Here is a 21087-nt window from a genome sequence, read left to right as displayed (position 1 = left end):
CATAATTTGTATCACAAAAGCGTAAAGAGAACCTGTGAAGTCAGGATGTTTAGTTGATTGATGTCCCGTTCAGCACACTCACAAACTGAGTGGGATGTCAATCAGCAGTAGGCATGATGGGAGAACAGCCATGATTGCTCAGTGTTGTGCCGCGTGGGGCGCAGTGTGATTATGAGGTTGTTTTCTGTCACTGAGCAGTGCTATTACACTAGCATAGTCTGGATACTTATTATATCCCCTATACTGCTCTTCACTTACTTACATAATACTGACATGACAGGTTCCCTTCAAAGAGGTCCTGTCACCAGGTCTAAAGTGGCCAGTTTTTGCCTTTACTTTATTACCGCTTCTCCCCTGAGTATTGAATTTTTTTAAAAATCCACCATATAGTTTTAGGAATATGGACATTTTTATTTACTGCAGATTTTTATAGCCTTTACAAAGCCTATGCTTCCTATTGAACCCCTACTCCAGTCTTTCTGCACGCTCAGACAGGAGCTATGTTCTCCTGTCAGCTGAACTGCGCACTTCTTGGGGATCTATTGTGCGATTTGTGGGGGTCTCAAGACCCGGACTAACTGATCTACAGGCAATTCATGTGCTTGCTAAATATGAAAAATCAAGAACAAAGTTTAGTTACTCTTTAAATTTACCAAAGCAGGAGAGGTTCTTTTTGGTTCATGGATTACAATCTGAAGTATGTGACCCCTCTATATGACTTCCACTATGGAAAAGGATTATCCAGGTGGGACAGCCCTTTTTACATTGGATACATAGTTTTAGGAAGCAAACTTTTTATAAGGGAGACATTACTTATTTAGATAGAAATAATACAATACTAATCAATAAGATGTTAACATCTGCCTTTATGAATGCTTGAGAACCCAGTAGTGATTTTCATCAGTATTTCTATCAGACACTTACTTCTTTTATGATATATACAGACACTCGACCACGCTCCCGTCCATCACTGAAGAACATAGGTGCTCCAACCAATAGGACATCAGTTACTCCATCTTCATCCACGTCAACAGAACCAATCTCGCTCCCAAAATATGATCCAATCTACCAGGGACAGAAAAATATCACAAAATGACCTCATTAATTATCACAATATTGGGAGGGTAATCAGATTACACTATAACAGGAATGAAATGCTATGAATGGTTGTGATGAGCAGCAGTATTTTGGAGTCCATGCATAATGTCCTTCTCGGTAAGACTGCCGTCAGACTAGCAGTATTTGGTCAGTATTTTACATCAGTATTTGTAAGCCAAAACCAGGAGTGGGTAATAAATGCAGAAGTGGTGACGTGTTTCTATTATACTTTTCCCCTATTTGTTCCACTCCTGGTTTTGGCTTACAAATACTGATGTAAAATACTGACCAAATACTGCTAGTCTGACGGCAGCCTAACTATGATGTCCACAGCAATACTATGTGGTTACCTGATCCCCCAGAAGAGACTGATGGATGATGAGGTTGTCCATGCCCTGCATACTGAAGATGATCACTTTTCCAGTGTGGTTGAACCGTGGGGCCCCAGAAACATACAGTCTGACACGTTCCGGTGTCATTACAGACGTCACAGTGTAACCTGCCCAATACAGAAGAAGAAAGCTAAACTAAGCCTTATCAGACAGTTATATAGAATTATATAAATATTTAAAGGACACCACTTACTTAAAAGCTTGTCTTTTGGGCTAAAACATTTGGTTTCTAAAGCCTTTATGTATCACTGTACATACAGGTGCTTCACACAAAATTAGAATATCATCAAAAAGTTAAAGGGAATCTGTCACCTACTTTTTAGTATATAAGCTGGGTCAAAGCCATTAGGGGTTTATCTACAGCATTCTGTGATGCTGTAGATAAGCCCCCGATGTAGTCTGAAAGATAAGAAAAACAAGTTAAGGTACCTTCACACTGAACAACTTAACAACGATAACGATAGCGATCCGTGACGTTGCAGCGTCCTGGATAGCGATATCGTTGTGTTTGACACGCAGCAGCGATCAGGATTCTGCTGTGATAACGTAGGTCGGAGCTAGAAGGCCAGCACCTTATTTCGTCGCTGGATCACCCGCTGACATCGCTGAATCGGTGTGTGTGACGCGGATTCAGCGATGTCTTCACTGGTAACCAGGGTAAACATCGGATTACTAAGCGCAGGGCCGCGCTTAGTAACCCGATATTTACCCTGGTTACCATTGTAAATGTAAAAAAAAAAACCACTACATACTTACATTCCGGTGTCTGTCGGGTCCCCCGGCGTCCGGTTCCCTGCACTGTGTCAGCGCCGGCCGGCCGTAAAGCAAAGCACAGCGGTGACGTCACCGCTTTGCTTTAGGGCCGGCGCTTACACAGTGCAGGGAAGCGGACGCCGGGGGACCCGACAGACACCGGAATGTAAGTATGTAGTGTTTGGTTTTTTTTACATTTACACTGGTAACCAGGGTAAACATCGGGTTACTAAGCGCGGCCCTGCGCTTAGTAACCCGATGTTTACCCTGGTTACCCGGGGACTTCGGCATCGTTGGTCGCTGGAGAGCTGTCTGTGTGACAGCTCTCCAGCGACCACACAACGACGAAACAGTGACGCTGCAGCGATCGGCATCGTTGTCTATATCGCTGCAGCGTTGCTTAATGTGACGGTACCTTTAGATTATACTCACCTTGGGGGGCGGTCCGGGTCTGGCGCCTCCCATCTTCATGCGATGAGGTCCTCTTCCTTGCTTCCTGTCGCGGCTCCTGCGCAGGCGCAAGGAAAGGTCCGAGAAGCCCAGTGCCTGTGCAGTGCAATACTTTGCCCTGCCCTCAACAGGGCAGATAAAGTACGCCTGCGCAGGAGCCGCGACAGGAAGCAAGGAAGAGGTCGTCATCACATGATGATGGGAGGCGCCGGACCTAGACCGCTACACCCTTCGGACCCGAATTTGGACCGCCCCTGGGTGAGTATAATCTAACTTGTTTTTCTTATCTTTCAGGTTACATCGGGGCTTATCTACAGCATTACAGTATGCTGTAGATAAGTCCCTAAAGGTGGTGGCCGCAGCTTATATACGAAAAAGTAGGTGACAGATTCCCTTTAAATTATTTAAGGTCTTCAATACAAAAAGTATCATTACAAACAGAGTGATGTATTTCAAGTGTTTATTTCTGTTAATATTGATGATTATGGCTTACAGCCAATGAAAACACAAAAGTCATTATCTCAGTAAATTAGAATAACTTACAAAAAACACCTGCAAAAGCTTCCTAAGCGGTTAAAAATGTCCATAAGTTTCTTGCAGTAGCCTCCACAATCATGGGTAAGACTGCTGTGACTTGACAGATGTCCAGAAGGCAGTCATTGACACACTCCACAAGGAGTTATTTCTGTTAATGTTGATGATTATGGCTTACTGCCAATGAAAACTAAGTCATTATCTCAGTAAATTAGAATACTTTATAACACTAGCTTGAAAAATTATTTTAAAATCTGAACTGTTGGCCTACTGAAATGTAAATGCACTCAATACTTGGTCAGGGCTCCTTTTGCATCAATTACTGCATCAATGCAGTATGGCATGGAAGCGATCAGCCTGTGGCACTGCTGAGGTGTTATGGAAGCCCAAGTTGCTTTGATAGCAGCCTTCAGCTCATCTGCATTGTTGGGTCGGGTGTCTCTCATCTTCCTCTTGACAATAACCCCAATAGATTCTCTATGGAGTTAATGTCAGTTATGTTTGCTGGCCAATGAACCACAGTGATACTGATGTTTTTAAACCAGGTATTGGTACTTTTGGCAGTGTGGACAGGTGACAAGTCCTGCTGGAGAATGAAATTTCCATCTCCAAAAAGCTTGTCGGCAGAAGGAAGCATGAAGTGCTCTAAAATTTCCTGGTAGACGGCTACACCGAGTTTGGTCTTGATAAAACACAGTGGACCTAAACCAGCAGATGACATGGCTCCCCAAACCATCACTGATTGTGGAAACTTCACACTAGACCTCAAGCAGCTTGGTTTGTGTGTCTCTCCACTCTTCCTCCAGACTCTGCGACCTTGATTTCCAAATGAAATGAAAAATTTACTTTCATCTAAAAACAACACCTTGGACAACTGAGCAACAGTACAGTTCTTTTTCTCCTTGGCCCAGGTAAGACGCTTGCTGGCATTCTCAATTGGTCATGAGTGTCTTGACACAAGGAATGCGACACTTGTAGCCCATGTCCTGGATACGTCTGTGTGTGGTGGCTCTTGAAGCAATGACTCCAGCAGCAGTCCACTCCTTGTGAATCTCCCCCAAATTTTTGAATGGCCTTTTCTTAACAATCTGTCATGGTCTGCCTGGAGTTTCTGTTACGGTCCTTCTAGGGTTAATCCTATGTGGCCTCTCTTTGGTTTTGGGAGGGCTAAAAGTAACCACACTGGTGCTATGCTCGTTGTCAGTGATACGTCTGTTCCTGGCTGAGTAGCTGACCCTTGTATACCTATGTATATTGCCTGCTTCTGTACGATTGTTCTGTGTATGACCCGGTCTGTTTCCCGTTTGATATTCGTCTGCTGGTTCTATTCTTTCTGTGTTACTCTTGGTTCTACCCTGGTTACGTCCCTGACTTCCCGCCTGGTTGTTTGTTGTGAATTTGGATTCTGGGCTCCCCCGGTGGCTACTGGTGGAATTGAACTGGTGTCTTCATCTTCTCTGTTCACCTGTTCCCATCAAGATGTGGGAGTCGCTATATAACCTTGCTGCTCTGTTAGTTGCTTGCCGGTCAACAATGTTATCAGAAGCCTCTCTGTGCTTGTTCCTGCTCCTAGACAACTACTAGATAAGTTGGACTCTTGTCCATGTTTGTTTTTGCATTTTTGTTCCAGTTCACAGCTGTAGTTTCGTTACTGTGTCTGGAAAGCTCTTGTGAACAGGAATTGCCACTCTGGTGTTATGAGTTAATGCCAGAGTTTTAAAGTAATTTCTGGATGGTGTTTTGATAGGGTTTTTAGCTGACCATGAAAGTGTCCTTTCTGTCTTCTGCTATGTAGTAAGTGGACCTCAAATTTGCTAAACCTATTTTCATACTACGTTTGTTATTTCATCTTGATTCACCGCCAATACATGTGGGGGGCCTCTGTCTCCTTTCGGGGTATTTCTCTAGAGGTGAGCTAGGACTAATATTTTCCTCTGCTAGCTTTATTTAGTCCTCCGGCTGGTGCTGGGCATCTAGAATCAACGTAGGCATGCTACCCGGCCACTGCTAGTTGTGCGTTAGGTTTAGTTCATGGTCAGCTCAGTTTCCATCTTCCAAGAGCTAGTTCCTATATATGCTGATGCTATGATCTCTTGCCATTGAGATCATGACAGTTTGACCGGCCCACTAAAGGGTTAAAATCCTTGGCTGAGAAAGGAGAGAAATAAGTAGTCTGCTGAAATTTTTTTTTTTTTTTTTTTTTCTCCTTTGAATGGCTCTGTGTTCACCTGTTTGCAATGGATCTTCAGAGTGTAACTGCAGGTTTGAATAATCTCGCCACGAAGGTACAAAATTTGCAAGATTTTGTTTGTCATGCACCTGTATCTGAGCCGAGAATTCCTTTGCCGGAATTTTTCTCGGGGAATAGATCTGGGTTTCAGAATTTTCGAAATAATTGCAAATTATTTTTGTCCCTGAAATCTCGCTCTGCCGGAGATCCTGCACAGCAGGTCAGGATTGTGATTTCCTTGCTCCGGGGCGACCCTCAAGACTGGGCTTTTTCATTGACACCAGGGGATCCTGCGTTGCTCAATGTGGATGCGTTTTTTCTGGCCTTGGGGTTGCTTTATGACGAACCTCATTTGGAGCTTCAGGCAGAAAAAACTTTGATGTCCCTATCTCAGGGGCAAGATGAAGCGGAAATTTACTGCCAAAGATTCCGTAAATGGTCTGTGCTTACTCAGTGGAATGAGTGCGCCCTGGCGGCGACTTTCAGAGAGGGTCTCTCTGATGCCATTAAGGACGTTATGGTGGGGTTCCCTGTGCCTGCGGGTCTGAATGAGTCCATGACAATGGCTATTCAGATCGATAGGCGTTTGCGGGAGCGCAAACCAGTGCACCATCTGGCGGTGTCCACTGAGAAATCGCCAGAGAGTATGCAGTGTGATAGAATTCTGTCCCGAAGCGAGCGGCAGAATTTTAGACGGAAAAATGGGTTGTGTTTCTATTGTGGTGATTCTACTCATGTTATATCAGCATGCTCTAAGCGCACTAAAAAGCTTGGTAAATCTGTTTCCATTTGCACCTTACCGTCTAAGTTTATTCTATCTGTGACCCTGATTTGCTCTTTGTCATCTATTACCACGGACGCCTATGTCGACTCTGGCGCCGCTTTGAGTCTTATGGATTGGTCCTTTGCCAAACGCTGTGGGTATGATTTAGAGCCTTTGGAGACTCCTATTCCTCTGAAGGGGATTGACTCCACCCCATTGGCTAATAATAAACCACAATACTGGACACAAGTAACTATGCGTATTAATCCGGATCACCAGGAGATTATTCGCTTTCTGGTGCTGTATAATCTACATGATGATTTGGTGCTAGGATTGCCTTGGCTGCAATCTCACAACCCAGTCCTCGACTGGAAAGCTATGTCTGTGTTGAGCTGGGGATGTAAGGGGGCTCATGGGGATGTACCTGTGGTTTCCATTTCATCATCTATTCCCTCTGAAATTCCTGAGTTCCTGTCTGACTATCGTGACGTCTTTGAAGAATCCAAGCTTGGTTCGTTACCTCCGCACCGAGAGTGCGATTGTGCCATAGATTTAATCCCGGGTAGTAAATACCCAAAGGGTCGTTTATTTAATCTGTCTGTGCCTGAACATGCTGCTATGCGTGAATATATAAAGGAGTCCTTGGAAAAGGGACATATTCGTCCATCGTCATCTCCCTTAGGAGCCGGTTTTTTCTTTGTGTCAAAAAAAGACGGCTCTTTGAGACCATGTATTGATTATCGGCTTTTGAATAAAATCACTGTTAAATATCAATACCCATTGCCGTTGCTGACTGATTTGTTTGCTCGCATAAAGGGGGCCAAGTGGTTCTCTAAGATTGACCTTCGTGGGGCGTATAATTTGGTGCGAATCAGGCAGGGGGATGAGTGGAAAACCGCATTTAATACGCCCGAGGGCCACTTTGAGTATTTAGTGATGCCTTTTGGTCTTTCAAATGCTCCGTCAGTTTTCCAGTCCTTTATGCATGATATTTTTCGCGATTATTTGGATAAATTTATGATTGTGTATCTGGATGATATTCTGATTTTTTCGGATGACTGGGACTCTCATGTCCAGCAAGTCAGGAGGGTTTTTCAGGTTTTGCGGTCTAATTCTTTGTGTGTGAAGGGTTCTAAGTGTGTTTTTGGGGTACAGAGGATTTCCTTTTTGGGATATATTTTTTCCCCCTCTTCCATTGAAATGGATCCTGTCAAGGTTCAAGCTATTTGTGATTGGACGCAGCCCTCTTCTCTTAAGAGTCTTCAGAAATTTTTGGGCTTTGCTAACTTTTATCGTCGATTTATTGCTGGTTTTTCGGATATTGCTAAGCCATTGACCGATTTGACTAAGAAGGGTGCTGATGTTGCTGATTGGTCCCCTGATGCTGTGGAGGCCTTTCGGGAGCTTAAGCGCCGTTTTTCCTCTGCCCCTGTGTTGCGTCAGCCTGATGTTGCTCTACCTTTTCAGGTTGAGGTCGACGCTTCTGAGATCGGAGCTGGGGCAGTGTTGTCGCAGAAAAGTTCTGACTGCTCCGTGATGAGGCCTTGTGCCTTCTTTTCCCGTAAATTTTCGCCCGCTGAGCGGAATTATGATGTTGGGAATCGGGAGCTTTTGGCCATGAAGTGGGCTTTTGAGGAGTGGCGCCATTGGCTTGAGGGGGCCAGACATCAGGTGGTGGTATTGACTGACCACAAAAATTTGGTTTATCTTGAGACCGCCAGGCGCCTGAATCCTAGACAGGCGCGCTGGTCATTATTTTTCTCTCGGTTTAATTTTGTGGTGTCATACCTACCGGGTTCTAAGAATGTTAAGGCGGATGCCCTTTCTAGGAGTTTTGAGCCTGACTCGCCTGGTAACTCTGAGCCCACAGGTATCCTTAAGGATGGAGTGGTATTGTCAGCCGTTTCTCCAGACCTGCGGCGGGCCTTGCAGGAGTTTCAGGCGGATAGACCTGATCGTTGCCCACCTGATAAACTGTTTGTTCCTGATGATTGGACCAGTAGAGTCATCTCTGAGGTTCATTCTTCTGCGTTGGCAGGTCATCCTGGCATTTTTGGTACCAGGGATTTGGTGGCAAGGTCCTTCTGGTGGCCTTCCCTGTCACGAGATGTGCGAGGCTTTGTGCAGTCTTGTGACGTTTGTGCTCGGGCCAAGCCTTGTTGTTCTCGGGCTAGTGGATTGTTGTTGCCCTTGCCTATTCCTAAGAGGCCTTGGACGCACATCTCGATGGATTTTATTTCAGATCTGCCTGTTTCTCAGAAGATGTCTGTCATCTGGGTGGTGTGTGACCGTTTCTCTAAGATGGTCCATTTGGTTCCTCTGCCCAAGTTGCCTTCTTCTTCCGAGTTGGTTCCTCTGTTTTTTCAAAATGTTGTTCGTTTGCATGGTATTCCTGAGAATATCGTTTCTGACAGAGGGACCCAATTCGTGTCTAGATTTTGGCGGGCATTCTGTGCTAGGATGGGCATAGATTTATCTTTTTCGTCCGCTTTCCATCCTCAGACGAATGGCCAGACTGAGCGGATTAATCAGACCCTGGAGACATATCTGAGGTGTTTTGTGTCTGCTGACCAGGATGATTGGGTTGCTTTTTTGCCATTGAGTTCGCTCTCAATAATCGGGCCAGCTCTGCCACTTTGGTGTCCCCGTTTTTCTGTAATTCGGGGTTTCATCCTCGATTTTCCTCTGGTCAGGTGGAATCTTCGGATTGTCCTGGAGTGGATGCTGTGGTGGAGAGATTGCATCAGATCTGGGGGCAGGTGGTGGACAATTTGAGGTTGTCCCAGGAGAAGACTCAGCTTTTTGCTAACCGCCGTCGTCGTGTTGGTCCTCGTCTTCGTGTTGGGGACTTGGTGTGGTTGTCTTCTCGTTTTGTCCCTATGAGGGTCTCTTCTCCTAAGTTTAAGCCTCGGTTCATCGGCCCGTATAGGATATTGGAGATTCTTAACCCTGTTTCCTTCCGTTTGGACCTCCCTGCGTCCTTTTCTATTCATAACGTTTTTCATCGGTCATTATTGCGCAGGTATGAGGTACCGGTTGTGCCTTCCGTTGAGCCTCCTGCTCCGGTGTTGGTTGAGGGTGAGTTGGAGTACGTTGTGGAGAAAATCTTAGACTCTCGTGTTTCCAGACGGAGACTCCAGTATCTGGTCAAGTGGAAGGGATACGGCCAGGAGGATAATTCTTGGGTGAATGCATCTGATGTTCATGCCTCTGATCTGGTTCGTGCCTTTCATAGGGCCCATCCTGATCGCCCTGGTGGTTCTGGTGAGGGTTCGGTGCCCCCTCCTTGAGGGGGGGGTACTGTTGTGAATTTGGATTCTGGGCTCCCCCGGTGGCTACTGGTGGAATTGAACTGGTGTCTTCATCTTCTCTGTTCACCTGTTCCCATCAAGATGTGGGAGTCGCTATATAACCTTGCTGCTCTGTTAGTTGCTTGCCGGTCAACAATGTTATCAGAAGCCTCTCTGTGCTTGTTCCTGCTCCTAGACAACTACTAGATAAGTTGGACTCTTGTCCATGTTTGTTTTTGCATTTTTGTTCCAGTTCACAGCTGTAGTTTCGTTACTGTGTCTGGAAAGCTCTTGTGAACAGGAATTGCCACTCTGGTGTTATGAGTTAATGCCAGAGTTTTAAAGTAATTTCTGGATGGTGTTTTGATAGGGTTTTTAGCTGACCATGAAAGTGTCCTTTCTGTCTTCTGCTATGTAGTAAGTGGACCTCAAATTTGCTAAACCTATTTTCATACTACGTTTGTTATTTCATCTTGATTCACCGCCAATACATGTGGGGGGCCTCTGTCTCCTTTCGGGGTATTTCTCTAGAGGTGAGCTAGGACTAATATTTTCCTCTGCTAGCTTTATTTAGTCCTCCGGCTGGTGCTGGGCATCTAGAATCAACGTAGGCATGCTACCCGGCCACTGCTAGTTGTGCGTTAGGTTTAGTTCATGGTCAGCTCAGTTTCCATCTTCCAAGAGCTAGTTCCTATATATGCTGATGCTATGATCTCTTGCCATTGAGATCATGACAGTTGTTCCCCTGGTACTGCGTTGCTTTCTCTGGCTTCTGACCCCCGGCTTGCTTCTTACCACTCTATTCGTGTTACCCAATTATTACCGCGCTGCCCTCTGGTCTGACCTCGGCTCTATTGACTATTCTCCCGGCTCTGCTGAGTCCCACTATCCCTGCTAGGAGTCCAGGACCTAGCTCCGCCCCGATCACTCCCCCAGTGCTCATGTGATTGCAGGTCCTATTCCTCCTGCAGCACTCGTTCTGCCGTGTCCTCTTTCTACTGCAGGAGTTCCCAGGTTCCCCAGTACATCTTTGGACACACGTACAGTCTCTGGTAGTGAGTCTGATACGGTGTCCATCACACAATCCTTTCAAGGCCGCGGTTATCCCGGTTGCTTGTGCACCTTTTTCTACCACACTTTTTCCTTCCACTCAACTTTCCATTAATATGACTGGATACAGCACTCTGTGAACAGCCGGCTTCTTTAGCAATGACATTTTGTGACTTACCCTTCTTGTTGAGTGTGTCAATGACTGCCTTCTGGACATCTGTCAAGTCAGCAGTCTTCCCCATGATTGTGGAACCTACTGAAACAGACTAAGGGACCTTTTTAACACTTAGGAAGCCTTTGCGGGTGTTTTTTGTTAATTATTCTAATTTACTGAGATTATTACTTTTGGGTTTTCAGTGGCTGTAAGCCATAATCATCAACCTTAACAGAAATAAACACTTGAAATAGATCACTCTGTTTTTAATTATTCTATATAATATATGAAAAAGGGCATTCACACCTGAATGCCCTTAACTGGGGATATATTCACATGCAGGCGTCTGCTACAGACGCAGTCTACTGCATTTCATCTTTTATCTTCCATCTTTTAAATTACATCTTTTTAATTATGAATTTGAATTAGACTGAATTGGACTGGAATTGACTGGAAGGTAACAGAACACCAACCTCTACAATGTTTCGGTTTCTTTTCTCATTCACCCCCATACTACTTTCCTTCTTACAATCTCCTGCAATCCCTCCACCTTGTAAGGAACTAGTCATTTCTTCCTCCATCCTCCCCAGCCATCTCACCTTATCCTCAGAACTGTTCCTCCACATACAATCCTTTTTCTCCAGACACACACGGCCACATCATGTCCTATCCTGCTCCCACCTTCTAACGCTCTGTCTTCTACTCCTCATTGCCGGTGATGTATCCCCAAATCCCGGCCCACCTCAACACATCCCCACGCTCATTTCTAACCCCCTACCTCGATCCTCTGCACGTTTTCCCAACCATGACAACCTCATACCCATTCATCCAGCCCCCACTCCCCCGGTCCCCTTACCTGGAGCACTATGGAACGCACGCTCCGTCTGCAACAAACTGCCATTTATCCATGACCTCTTCATCACCAACAAACTCTCCTTCCTTGGCATCACGGAAACCTGGCTCACCCCCTCTGACTCAGCCTCTCCAGCTGCGCTTTCCTACGGCGGTCTCCACCTCTCTCACACCTCTCGCTCCACCAACAAACGTGGTGGAGGGGTTGGCTTGCTCCTGTCTGACACCTGCTCCTTCACTCCAATCCCGCTACCACCCTCCGCTACTCTTCCCTCATTTGAGGTGCACTCCATCCGCATCTATTCCCCCTCCAACCTCCAGCTGGCTGTCATCTACCGCCCCCCAGAACTAGCCATCTCCACCTTTCTGGACCACTTCACCACATGGCTACTTCATTTCCTCTCTGTTGACATCCCCACTATCATCATGGGTGATTTCAATATCCCGATTGACACTTCCACCTCAGCTGCCTCTAAACTTTTATCACTGACTGCCTCCTTTGGCCTCACTCAATGGTCCTCTGAGGCCACTCACAAAGATGGCCACACGCTGGACCTCGTCTTCACCCGCCTCTGCTCCCTTACTAATCTCACTAACTCACCCCTCCCCCTGTCTGACCACAACCTACTGACATTCTCTTCCCTCTCCTCTCCTAGTGTGCAACCCCCACTCCACGAACTCCCTCGCAGAAATCTCAAACATCTCAACTTACAATCACTCTCTGAGTCCCTTCTCCCTCTTACCGACATAGCCTCCCTTCATGACACAAATGCTGCTGCTGCTTTTTATAACGCCACAATAACAGCAACACTCAATTCGGCCGCCCCGCTCATGCATAGCAAAACTCGTACAGTCAACAGGCAGCCCTGGCTGACCAGCCTGACTAAAGAACTGAGACGGGCTTCCAGGATCGCTGAGAGAAGATGGAAGCGATCCCGCTCTGCTGACCACTTCACCGCATACAAGCAGTCTCTCGCCAGCTTCAAGTCCGCGCTCACTGCCGCAAAACAAACTTACTTCTCATCTCTCATATCCTCCCTGTCTCACAACCCTAAACAGCTTTTCAACACTTTCAATTCTCTACTCCGTCCCCCTGCACCCCCTCCCTCCCCTCTCATTTCTGCTGAAGACTTTGCCTCTTTCTTTAAACAGAAGATCGATACGATCAGAGAAAGCTTTGGCCCACAGCGCCCACTGCCCCTCTTAGCTGCTCACCCCTGCTCCTCCAAAACCAGCTTCTCCACCATGACAGAAGATCAGCTCTCCACCCTCCTGTCGAGATCACACCTCACCACCTGCACGCTCGACCCGCTCCCATCTCACCTCATCCCTAACCTTTCCACGGTCTTCATCCCAACCCTAACGCACCTCTTCAACCTCTCACTCACAACAGGTGTCTTCCCCTCATCCTTCAAACATGCCAAGATCACACCCATCCTCAAAAAGCCCTCCCTTGACCCATCCTCTGTGTCTAGCTATCGCCCGATATCTCTTCTTCCTTATGCCTCCAAATTGCTGGAGCAACACATCCATCTTGAACTGTCCTCTCACCTCTCCTCCTGCTCCCTCTTTGATCGATTACAATCTGGCTTCCGTTCCCATCACTCAACTGAAACTGCCCTAACTAAAGTCACCAATGACCTACTAACTGCCAGGAACAAGCGACACTACTCTGTCCTCCTTCTCCTGGACCTGTCTTCTGCCTTTGACACTGTGGACCACTCCCTTCTGCTACAAATCCTCTCATCTCTTGGCATCACAGACTTGGCCCTTTCCTGGATCTCATCATATCTGACAGATCGGACATTCAGTGTCTCCCTCCGCCACACCACCTCCTCACCTCGCCCCTTGTCAGTCGGTGTTCCTCAAGGCTCTGTTCTAGGACCCCTACTCTTCTCCATCTACACCTTCGGTCTGGGACAGCTCATAGAATCCCACGGTATGCAGTACCATCTCTATGCTGATGACACGCAGATCTACCTATCCGGACCTGACCTCACCTCCTTACTTACCAAAATCCCGCACTGTCTGTCTGCTATTTCAGCCTTCTTTTCTGCTCGCTTTCTACAACTGAACATGGACAAAACAGAATTCATCATCTTTCCCCCATCTCACTCTACCCCTCCACCAGACCTATCCATCAATGTCAATGGCTGCTCACTTTCCCCAGTCCCACACGCCCGGTGCCTCGGGGTGATCCTCGACTCTGCCCTCTCTTTCAAGCCACATATCCAAGCCCTTGCCTCCTCCTGCCGCCTCAAACTCAAAAACATTTCCCGGATCCGCGCATTCCTTGACCGTGACACCACAAAAACACTAGTGCATGCCCTTATCATCTCCCGCCTCGACTACTGCAACCTCCTACTCTCTGGACTCCCCTCTAGCACTCTGGCACCACTCCAATCCATCCTACACTCTGCTGCTCGACTAATCTACCTGTCTCCCCGCTATTCCCCAGCCTCTCCCCTATGCCAAGCCCTTCACTGGCTTCCTATTGCCCAGAGACTCCAGTTCAAAACCCTCACAATGACCTACAAAGCCATCCACAACCTATCTCCTCCATACATCTGTGACATGATCTCCCGGTACCTACCAACACGCAACCTCCGATCCTCTCAAGACCTCCTTCTCTACTCCCCTCTCATCTCTTCTTCCCACAACCGCATCCAAGACTTCTCCCGTGCTTCCCCCATACTCTGGAACTCTCTACCCCAGCACATCAGACTCTCGCCTACCATAGAAACTTTCAAAAAGAACCTGAAGACTCACCTCTTCCGACAAGCCTACAGCCTGCAGTGATCCTGAACCTACTGAACCGCCGCACAACCAGCTCTGCCCTCTCCTAGTGTATCATCACCCATCCCCTGCAGATTGTGAGCCCTTTTTTTTTTTTTTTTTTTTTTGCTCATGTCTAATGTATTTGTCTATATTTGCCCCGTATTTCACATGTACAGCGCTATGGAATAAATGGCGCTATAAAAATGAATAATAATAATAATAATAATAATAATATGAAGAACTGAGATAAATTAACTTTTTGATGATATTCTAATTTTGTAAGAAGCACCTGTAGACCGAAGAATAAAGTAAACCAGATCTGTCTTCACATCTCCGTATAAAAAAATGCATACTCCCACAAATATGCCAAAATACATGTATTAAAGTAAAAAAACTAAAAGGTTTCCATATTCTCTAATCTGACTAGCAGTTAGCAACTATCGAGCACGCTCGCCCATTCCAGGTGTAAATTGTAATGTATCCACAGGTTTCTATTGAACAGACATATGCCAAAATAATAGCATAAAGGGAATCTGTCACAAAATGTTTGACACAATCTGAGAACAGCATAATCTGCAGTCAAAGACTATGATTCCAGCAATGTGTCACTTACTGGGCTGCTTGCTATAGTTTTGATAAAATCACAGTATTATCAGCAGGAGATTATCACTAGAAGACTGGCAAGCCTGCTGCCATGTGCTGCCAAAATCATGAGCTCTGTATAACTGCGCCTTCACCACTGATCAGCAACGTTTTGGCTATGCACAGAGAAAACAGGGATTTTACTAAAACTATATAAAAGCTACAGCCCAGTAAGTTATATTTAAAAATAATCAGGGTCTCTGCCCCTCCATCATGCTGCTCTCAGATAGGTTAGCAAAAACCTGATGACAGATTACCTTTCAAGTGAAAGAGTAATCAGACAATTACCTATTGTTTAAATCAAGTTTTTGAGTTACATGTATTTTTTTTTTATTTTTGTCAATGTGTTTTTTTTTTCTTGTCATGATTTGTATTAAACATTAGCATGTAAACTTTTTATATCCACTTTATCAGTGTTAAAAATAAAAATTAGAACTTGCAGTTCTCACTCTGGCCACTGAGGCTATTTTAGACTCATACTTCCTGTCCATTCAGAAAGAGTTTTCATCAGTCTCAATATCATAAAAAGACAGGATCACAATGTCAGGTAACACTTTTATACACAGTCGATAATACAGGATCCACCAATCACAGCAGGCGATATCACAGTTACCCTGCTCCCTCTCCCTTCACAATAACCTTTTCACATGCTCATTAGATGCTTCATTACAAAATGTAGAGTCTGCTTCGGCTATTATTACTAACTAGATGGTGGCCCGATTCTAACGCATCGGGTATTCTAGAATGCACAGCCATGTAGTATATAACACAGCCACGTAGTATATAGCATAGCCACGTAGTATATAACACAGCGCACGCAGTACATAGCATAGCCACATAGTATATAACATAGGGCACGCAGTATATAGCATATGCACGTAGTATATTGCACAGCCCACGTAGTATATTGCACAGGCCACGTAGTATATAATACAGCCGATGCAGTATATAACACAGGCACGTAGTATATAGCACAGCCCACGCAGTATATAACACAGCCCATGCAGTATATAACACAGCCCATGCAGTATATAGCACAGCCCACACAGTATATAACAGCCCATGCAGTATGTAACACGGCCATGTAGTACATAGCACAGGCACGTAGTATATTGCACAGCCACGTAGTATATAGCACAGCCCACGTAGTATATAGCACAGCCCACCCAGTATATAACACAGCCTAAGTAGTATATAACACAGCCCACGTAGTATATAACACAGCCACGAAGTACTGTATATAGCACAGGCACGTAGTATATTGTACAGCCACATAGTATATAGCACAGGCCACATAGTATATAACACAGCCCACATAGTATATAACACAGCCCACGCAGTATATAACACAGGCCACGTAGTATATAACACAGCCCACGTAGTATATAGCACAGGCCATGTAGTATATGGCACAGGCCACGTAGTATATAACACAGCCCACGCAGTATATAACACAGCGCACACAGTATATAACACAGGCACGTAGTATATAGCACAGGCACGTAGTATATTGCTCAGCCATGTAGTATATAGCACAGCCACGTAGTATATAGCACAGGCCACGTAGTATATAGCACAGCCCACGCAGTATATAACACAGCCCACATAGTATATAACACAGGCCACGTAGTATGTAGCAATGTGGGCACCATATCCCTGTTAAAAAAAAAAATATTAAAATAAAAAATAGTTATATACTCACCTTCCAGCGGGCCCCGGATCCAGCCCAGGCCTTTAGCGATGCTCCTCGCGAGACCGCCACGTGATCTCGGGTCATTGCTGCAATGCATTCTTGGGACCGGAGCACGAGGAGCGGGAAAGGCTGCGGCGGACTTCGGAAGGTGAGAATATAATGTGTTTTTTTTTATTATTATTATTTTTAACAGTCTATGTTTTTACTATTGATGCTGCATAGGCAGCATCAATAGTAAAAAGTGAAGTGGTGTTTAAATCCCACCCCAATCTCGCTGGATCAGTGAGGATGAATTAGCGAAGCTGGGGATGGATCAGTGAGACTGTGGAATACTCAGTGAGACTGGATGGATCAGTGAGGATGAGATTGGGTGGATCAGTGAGGATGAATCAGTGAGGCTGCAGATTACTTGGTGAGACTGGATATATCAGTGAGGCTGGGGATGGATCAGAGAGGATGAGACTGGATGGATCAATGAGGCTGAAGATGGATGTCTGGATAAGTGAGGCTGGCGATGGATCAGTGAGGCTGGGGGTTAATGAGTGAGACTGGACGGATCAGTGAGGCTGGGGATCATGGGTGGATCCGTGTGAGCATCTTTTTCATGCAGAGAAAAGCGCCGTGTAATGCTGCAGTTGCCACCGTCTCTGAACTCGGCGCTATGCTTCCTGGGAATTATAGTGCTCGTCATTCCCAGACACTGAGCAGTGTGGCGAATTGGACTTCATTTCCCATAAACCCCCGCGCCTCTCCCCGCCTCGCAAAGATGACTCCTCCCCCTGTTTTGTGGCAGATCTATGCCTCAGCCTGTCCCAGTCCCTGTCACTCTGTTCCCGGCTGTGGTGCAGAGACACCGCACAGTGGAGCTGCAGACATGACGGACACGGCAGGCGGGGATGACGGCCCCAGTAACGTGGAGGTGTCGGTGGCGGTGCAGAACGTGGCGGACACCTCGGTGCTACAGAAACACATCAGGAACATTCTATGTTTTTACTATTGATGCTGCATAGGCAGCATGAATAGTAAAAAGTGAAGCGGTGTTGAAATCCCGCCCCAATCTAAATGATTCCTGAAACAATATAGTCTAGATAAGCCCCATTGGATAGAGGGAAAATTGCCAGATTTCTAATTTTTATTTTTAACACTGATAAAGTGGATATAAAAAGTTTACATGCTATGTTAAAATGCCAGGGTTTTGTCAGGTGATAAAATTATACCAAGGAAAATAATTTCAGAACTTTTTCCACCTTGAATGTAACCCATAATCTGTTCAATGTAATTGCAAAATAAACTAAAATAATGTGGTTGCACAAATATGCACACCCTTAAACTAGTATATTGTTGATGTATCCTTTAAATTTATTACAGCATTCAGTCTTTTGGCATCAGAGTATATCAGCATGGCACATTTAGAATTGGCAATCTTTTCCCACTCTTTCTTGCAGTAGAGCATCAAATCTATTTTGTTGTGATGGTATCTCCTGTGTACAGCACCCTTTTCAAATCAACCCACAGATTTTCAATTAAATTCAGGTTTCGGCTCGGGCTGGCCCATTACAGAACTTTGATCTTCAGATCTTTTTCAGGTAAAGCGATTTTTTGTTGATAATGAGGTTTGCTTACGGTCAAATTCCTCTTCATCTTCAACTGTTTAGCAGAGGCCTGAAGATTTTGTTGCAGAATTGACTAATATTTGGAACTTTTCATAATTCCCTTCACCAATTCCAGCTGCCAAAAATGAGTCCCTAAGCGTAATGCTGCTTACGACCAAAACAAAAAAAGAAAAAATGGTCAGCACTCACCATTCCCGATGCTAAAAAAGTCTTTATTAGAACATGGACACGGACAAGGAGAGCATGGTGTCCAGGGATGACAGCTGTTTCGCGCTACATGCGCTTCCACAGATCCCGCTGCTTACACCATGCTTCACTGAGGGTATGATGTTCTTTTGGTGATGAACAGTGTTGGAGTACCTATTTCCAAAAAAATTTTCTCCTTGGTCTACTCAGACCATAGTATGTTTTCCAACATGCTTTTGGCAGACTTGATTTAGGTTTTGGCAAAACATTGTTGAACTTGGATCTTTTTCTTTGTAAGAAAAGGCTACCATCTTGCCAGCCTATCCCACAGGCCAGACATATAAAGAATAAATGAGATTGTTGCTCATGCAGTATGCAACCAGGACTTGTCAGAAATTCCTGAGGCTTTAATGTTGCAGTAAGCCTCTTGGAAGCCTCCAAGACTAATTTTCTTCTTGTCTTTCCATCAATCTTCGATGGACATCCAATTCTAGAAATTGACACTGCTGCGCCAAATTTAAGCCATTTCTTCACGTTCGTCTTCACAGTGTTACATGGTTTATTTAATGCCTTGGACTTTTTTTGTACCTTTCTCCTGATTTACATTATGAGATCCCTTTGCTGTGTTGTAAGCTGTTTACGGACCATGATTTTTGCTGTAAAATGCAACTAAGAAAATGTCAGGAAAATTCTATTAAAACAGCTAAACTGTATATGAGGTTAATAAGAATTGCCATAAATGATGGCAGCTTTGTACTGACTACTATTTAACAGCTTAAATGTTATTGACCAATTCTGAACACAGCCACATCCCGACTGATAAGATGGTGTTCACATTCATGCAACCATGCAATTTTAGTTTTGATATTTTTTAATTTTTCCCCTCAAAATGATTTCAGTTTGTGTCTCAATGGATTTGCACAGATTATGGGGGGATATTAAAGGTGTAAAAAGTTTGGAAACGAATCTTCTTAGCATGATTTTTTTACATGACGAAAACCTGGCATTATAACAGGGGTGTGTAGACTTTTTATATCCACTGTATGGAAAAATAACATTTCTAATTGGAATTGTCAAAGATTACTCCAATGTGCTGCTTTCTGCAGGGACAAAGAGTATCACAATACATAAAGATCTATGCGTTATGAGTTGGTATGTGTATAGCACTGTATAGGAAGTCTGAGATCTTGGCTTTGGGGTACATCATTTTAAATAAGTAATCTGCAAAATGATATAATATGTGTAGTTGATTTTAATAGTTCTGTTAAATTGCTGAGTCAGGACCACTGGTTTTGATAAAGGTAAAGTTAAGGAATACTTGGAGGATCGGGCTGATGACGTTTATACTAACTTGATTGGAGAGAGACCACTGGTTTGGCGCCTTTCATAATATTGTTGTACAAGCCTGAAGTATGGCGGAAAGACAATACTAATGCAGGAGCCGCTCTCTGCTCTTACACATTCCCCCAGCAGCAAATGTGGTGGTGTGGTAAGCAACTCCAGGCAAGTGGCCAGACGTCTTTTCCACAGGACCCAAAGCAATAAGATCCATCCTGGACATTGCGGATATAAAACACTTATTTTCTCCCCACAATTTTCCGAGTGATGTTCCAAGACATAGATCAGAATTCAGCGCTGGGCATTAACCCATAAGGCTCGAAATCCTCTAGTTTGAAAGTACTGATGGGGTAAATCACATTCTAAAAGGTCGTCTTTCATGCTAACTCTGCGCCATATATTATTAAGAAGTATTTAGGAATGATAATCTATAGCTCCCGCAGGTTTCTTAGCGTTTCCAAACTGTTTTATAACAAATAGCTTTATATATATATATATATATATATATATATATATATATATATATATATATATATATATATATATATATATATATATATATATATATATATATATATAAAGTGAAAGTATAGACTGTACATATCAGATGTGATATAAGGGGCAGATAATAAATTGGGAGAAATTGGGAAAAAACGTGATAGGAGCCAATAAAAGTTTTAAGGGGAGACAGGATCTGGGCAAGTAAAGCTGAAGATTAATTTTCTATATTAGTGGAAATTGCTTTGAGGTATTTAAGTTTGTAAACTCCATTATGTGTAACAATGACTTGCCAGGACTGTATACATGTCATATTATAAGCCCCATTGGTCTATAATTGTATAAGCAGACAGGTTATGCCAGATATTCATATCGCCATGTCATACTTTTGGCTGTAGCATAAAACGTTTTATATTCCAAATGAAAAATTATTATTGCTGTGAAAACTCCAAACTTCTGAGCTCATTTAGTGGGGATTATCAGGCCCACATGATTATGAGGGTATATATAAGAACAACCGCTCGAGTCTTAGACCAGTGATGGCCAACCTGTGACTCTCCAACTCCTTTCATGCCCTCACTGCTGCAGGTCCAATGATGGGGTATTACCAGGTTAGAATAAGTTGTGATACAGTAGAGTGTATAATGTGTAAGAGGACGCCATAGATGGGGTACCCGCCTTTGATACTCATAATTAGTAGTCTGTCTTGCTATAAATCCCACCTCATGATGTGCACACTCAGCCAGCCTGGACCTACATGCCCCTTCAGAATA

The 21087-nt window shown here is 44.6% G+C and overlaps 1 protein-coding gene across 3 annotated transcripts in view; it reads right to left on the bottom strand.

Moving 5' to 3' along the window:
- The window catches only part of ITGA11 (integrin subunit alpha 11), a 246562-nt gene that overhangs the window by 93361 nt on the left and 132114 nt on the right, over window positions 1-21087 (bottom strand). For all 3 annotated transcript variants that reach the window (XM_077263233.1, XM_077263235.1, XM_077263236.1), the window contains 2 exons: window positions 1449-1597; window positions 925-1065 (listed from right to left, as the gene is read on the bottom strand). In XM_077263233.1, the coding sequence (XP_077119348.1) occupies window positions 925-1065; window positions 1449-1597 (290 nt within the window). The remainder of the gene's footprint in view (window positions 1-924; window positions 1066-1448; window positions 1598-21087) is intronic.

Source organism: Ranitomeya variabilis, chromosome 5 (assembly GCF_051348905.1).
Source record: "Ranitomeya variabilis isolate aRanVar5 chromosome 5, aRanVar5.hap1, whole genome shotgun sequence".
Taxonomy (NCBI): domain Eukaryota; kingdom Metazoa; phylum Chordata; class Amphibia; order Anura; family Dendrobatidae; genus Ranitomeya; species Ranitomeya variabilis.
Note: the sequence above shows the minus strand (reverse complement) of the source record. Positions and strands in the feature narration are given on the sequence as shown.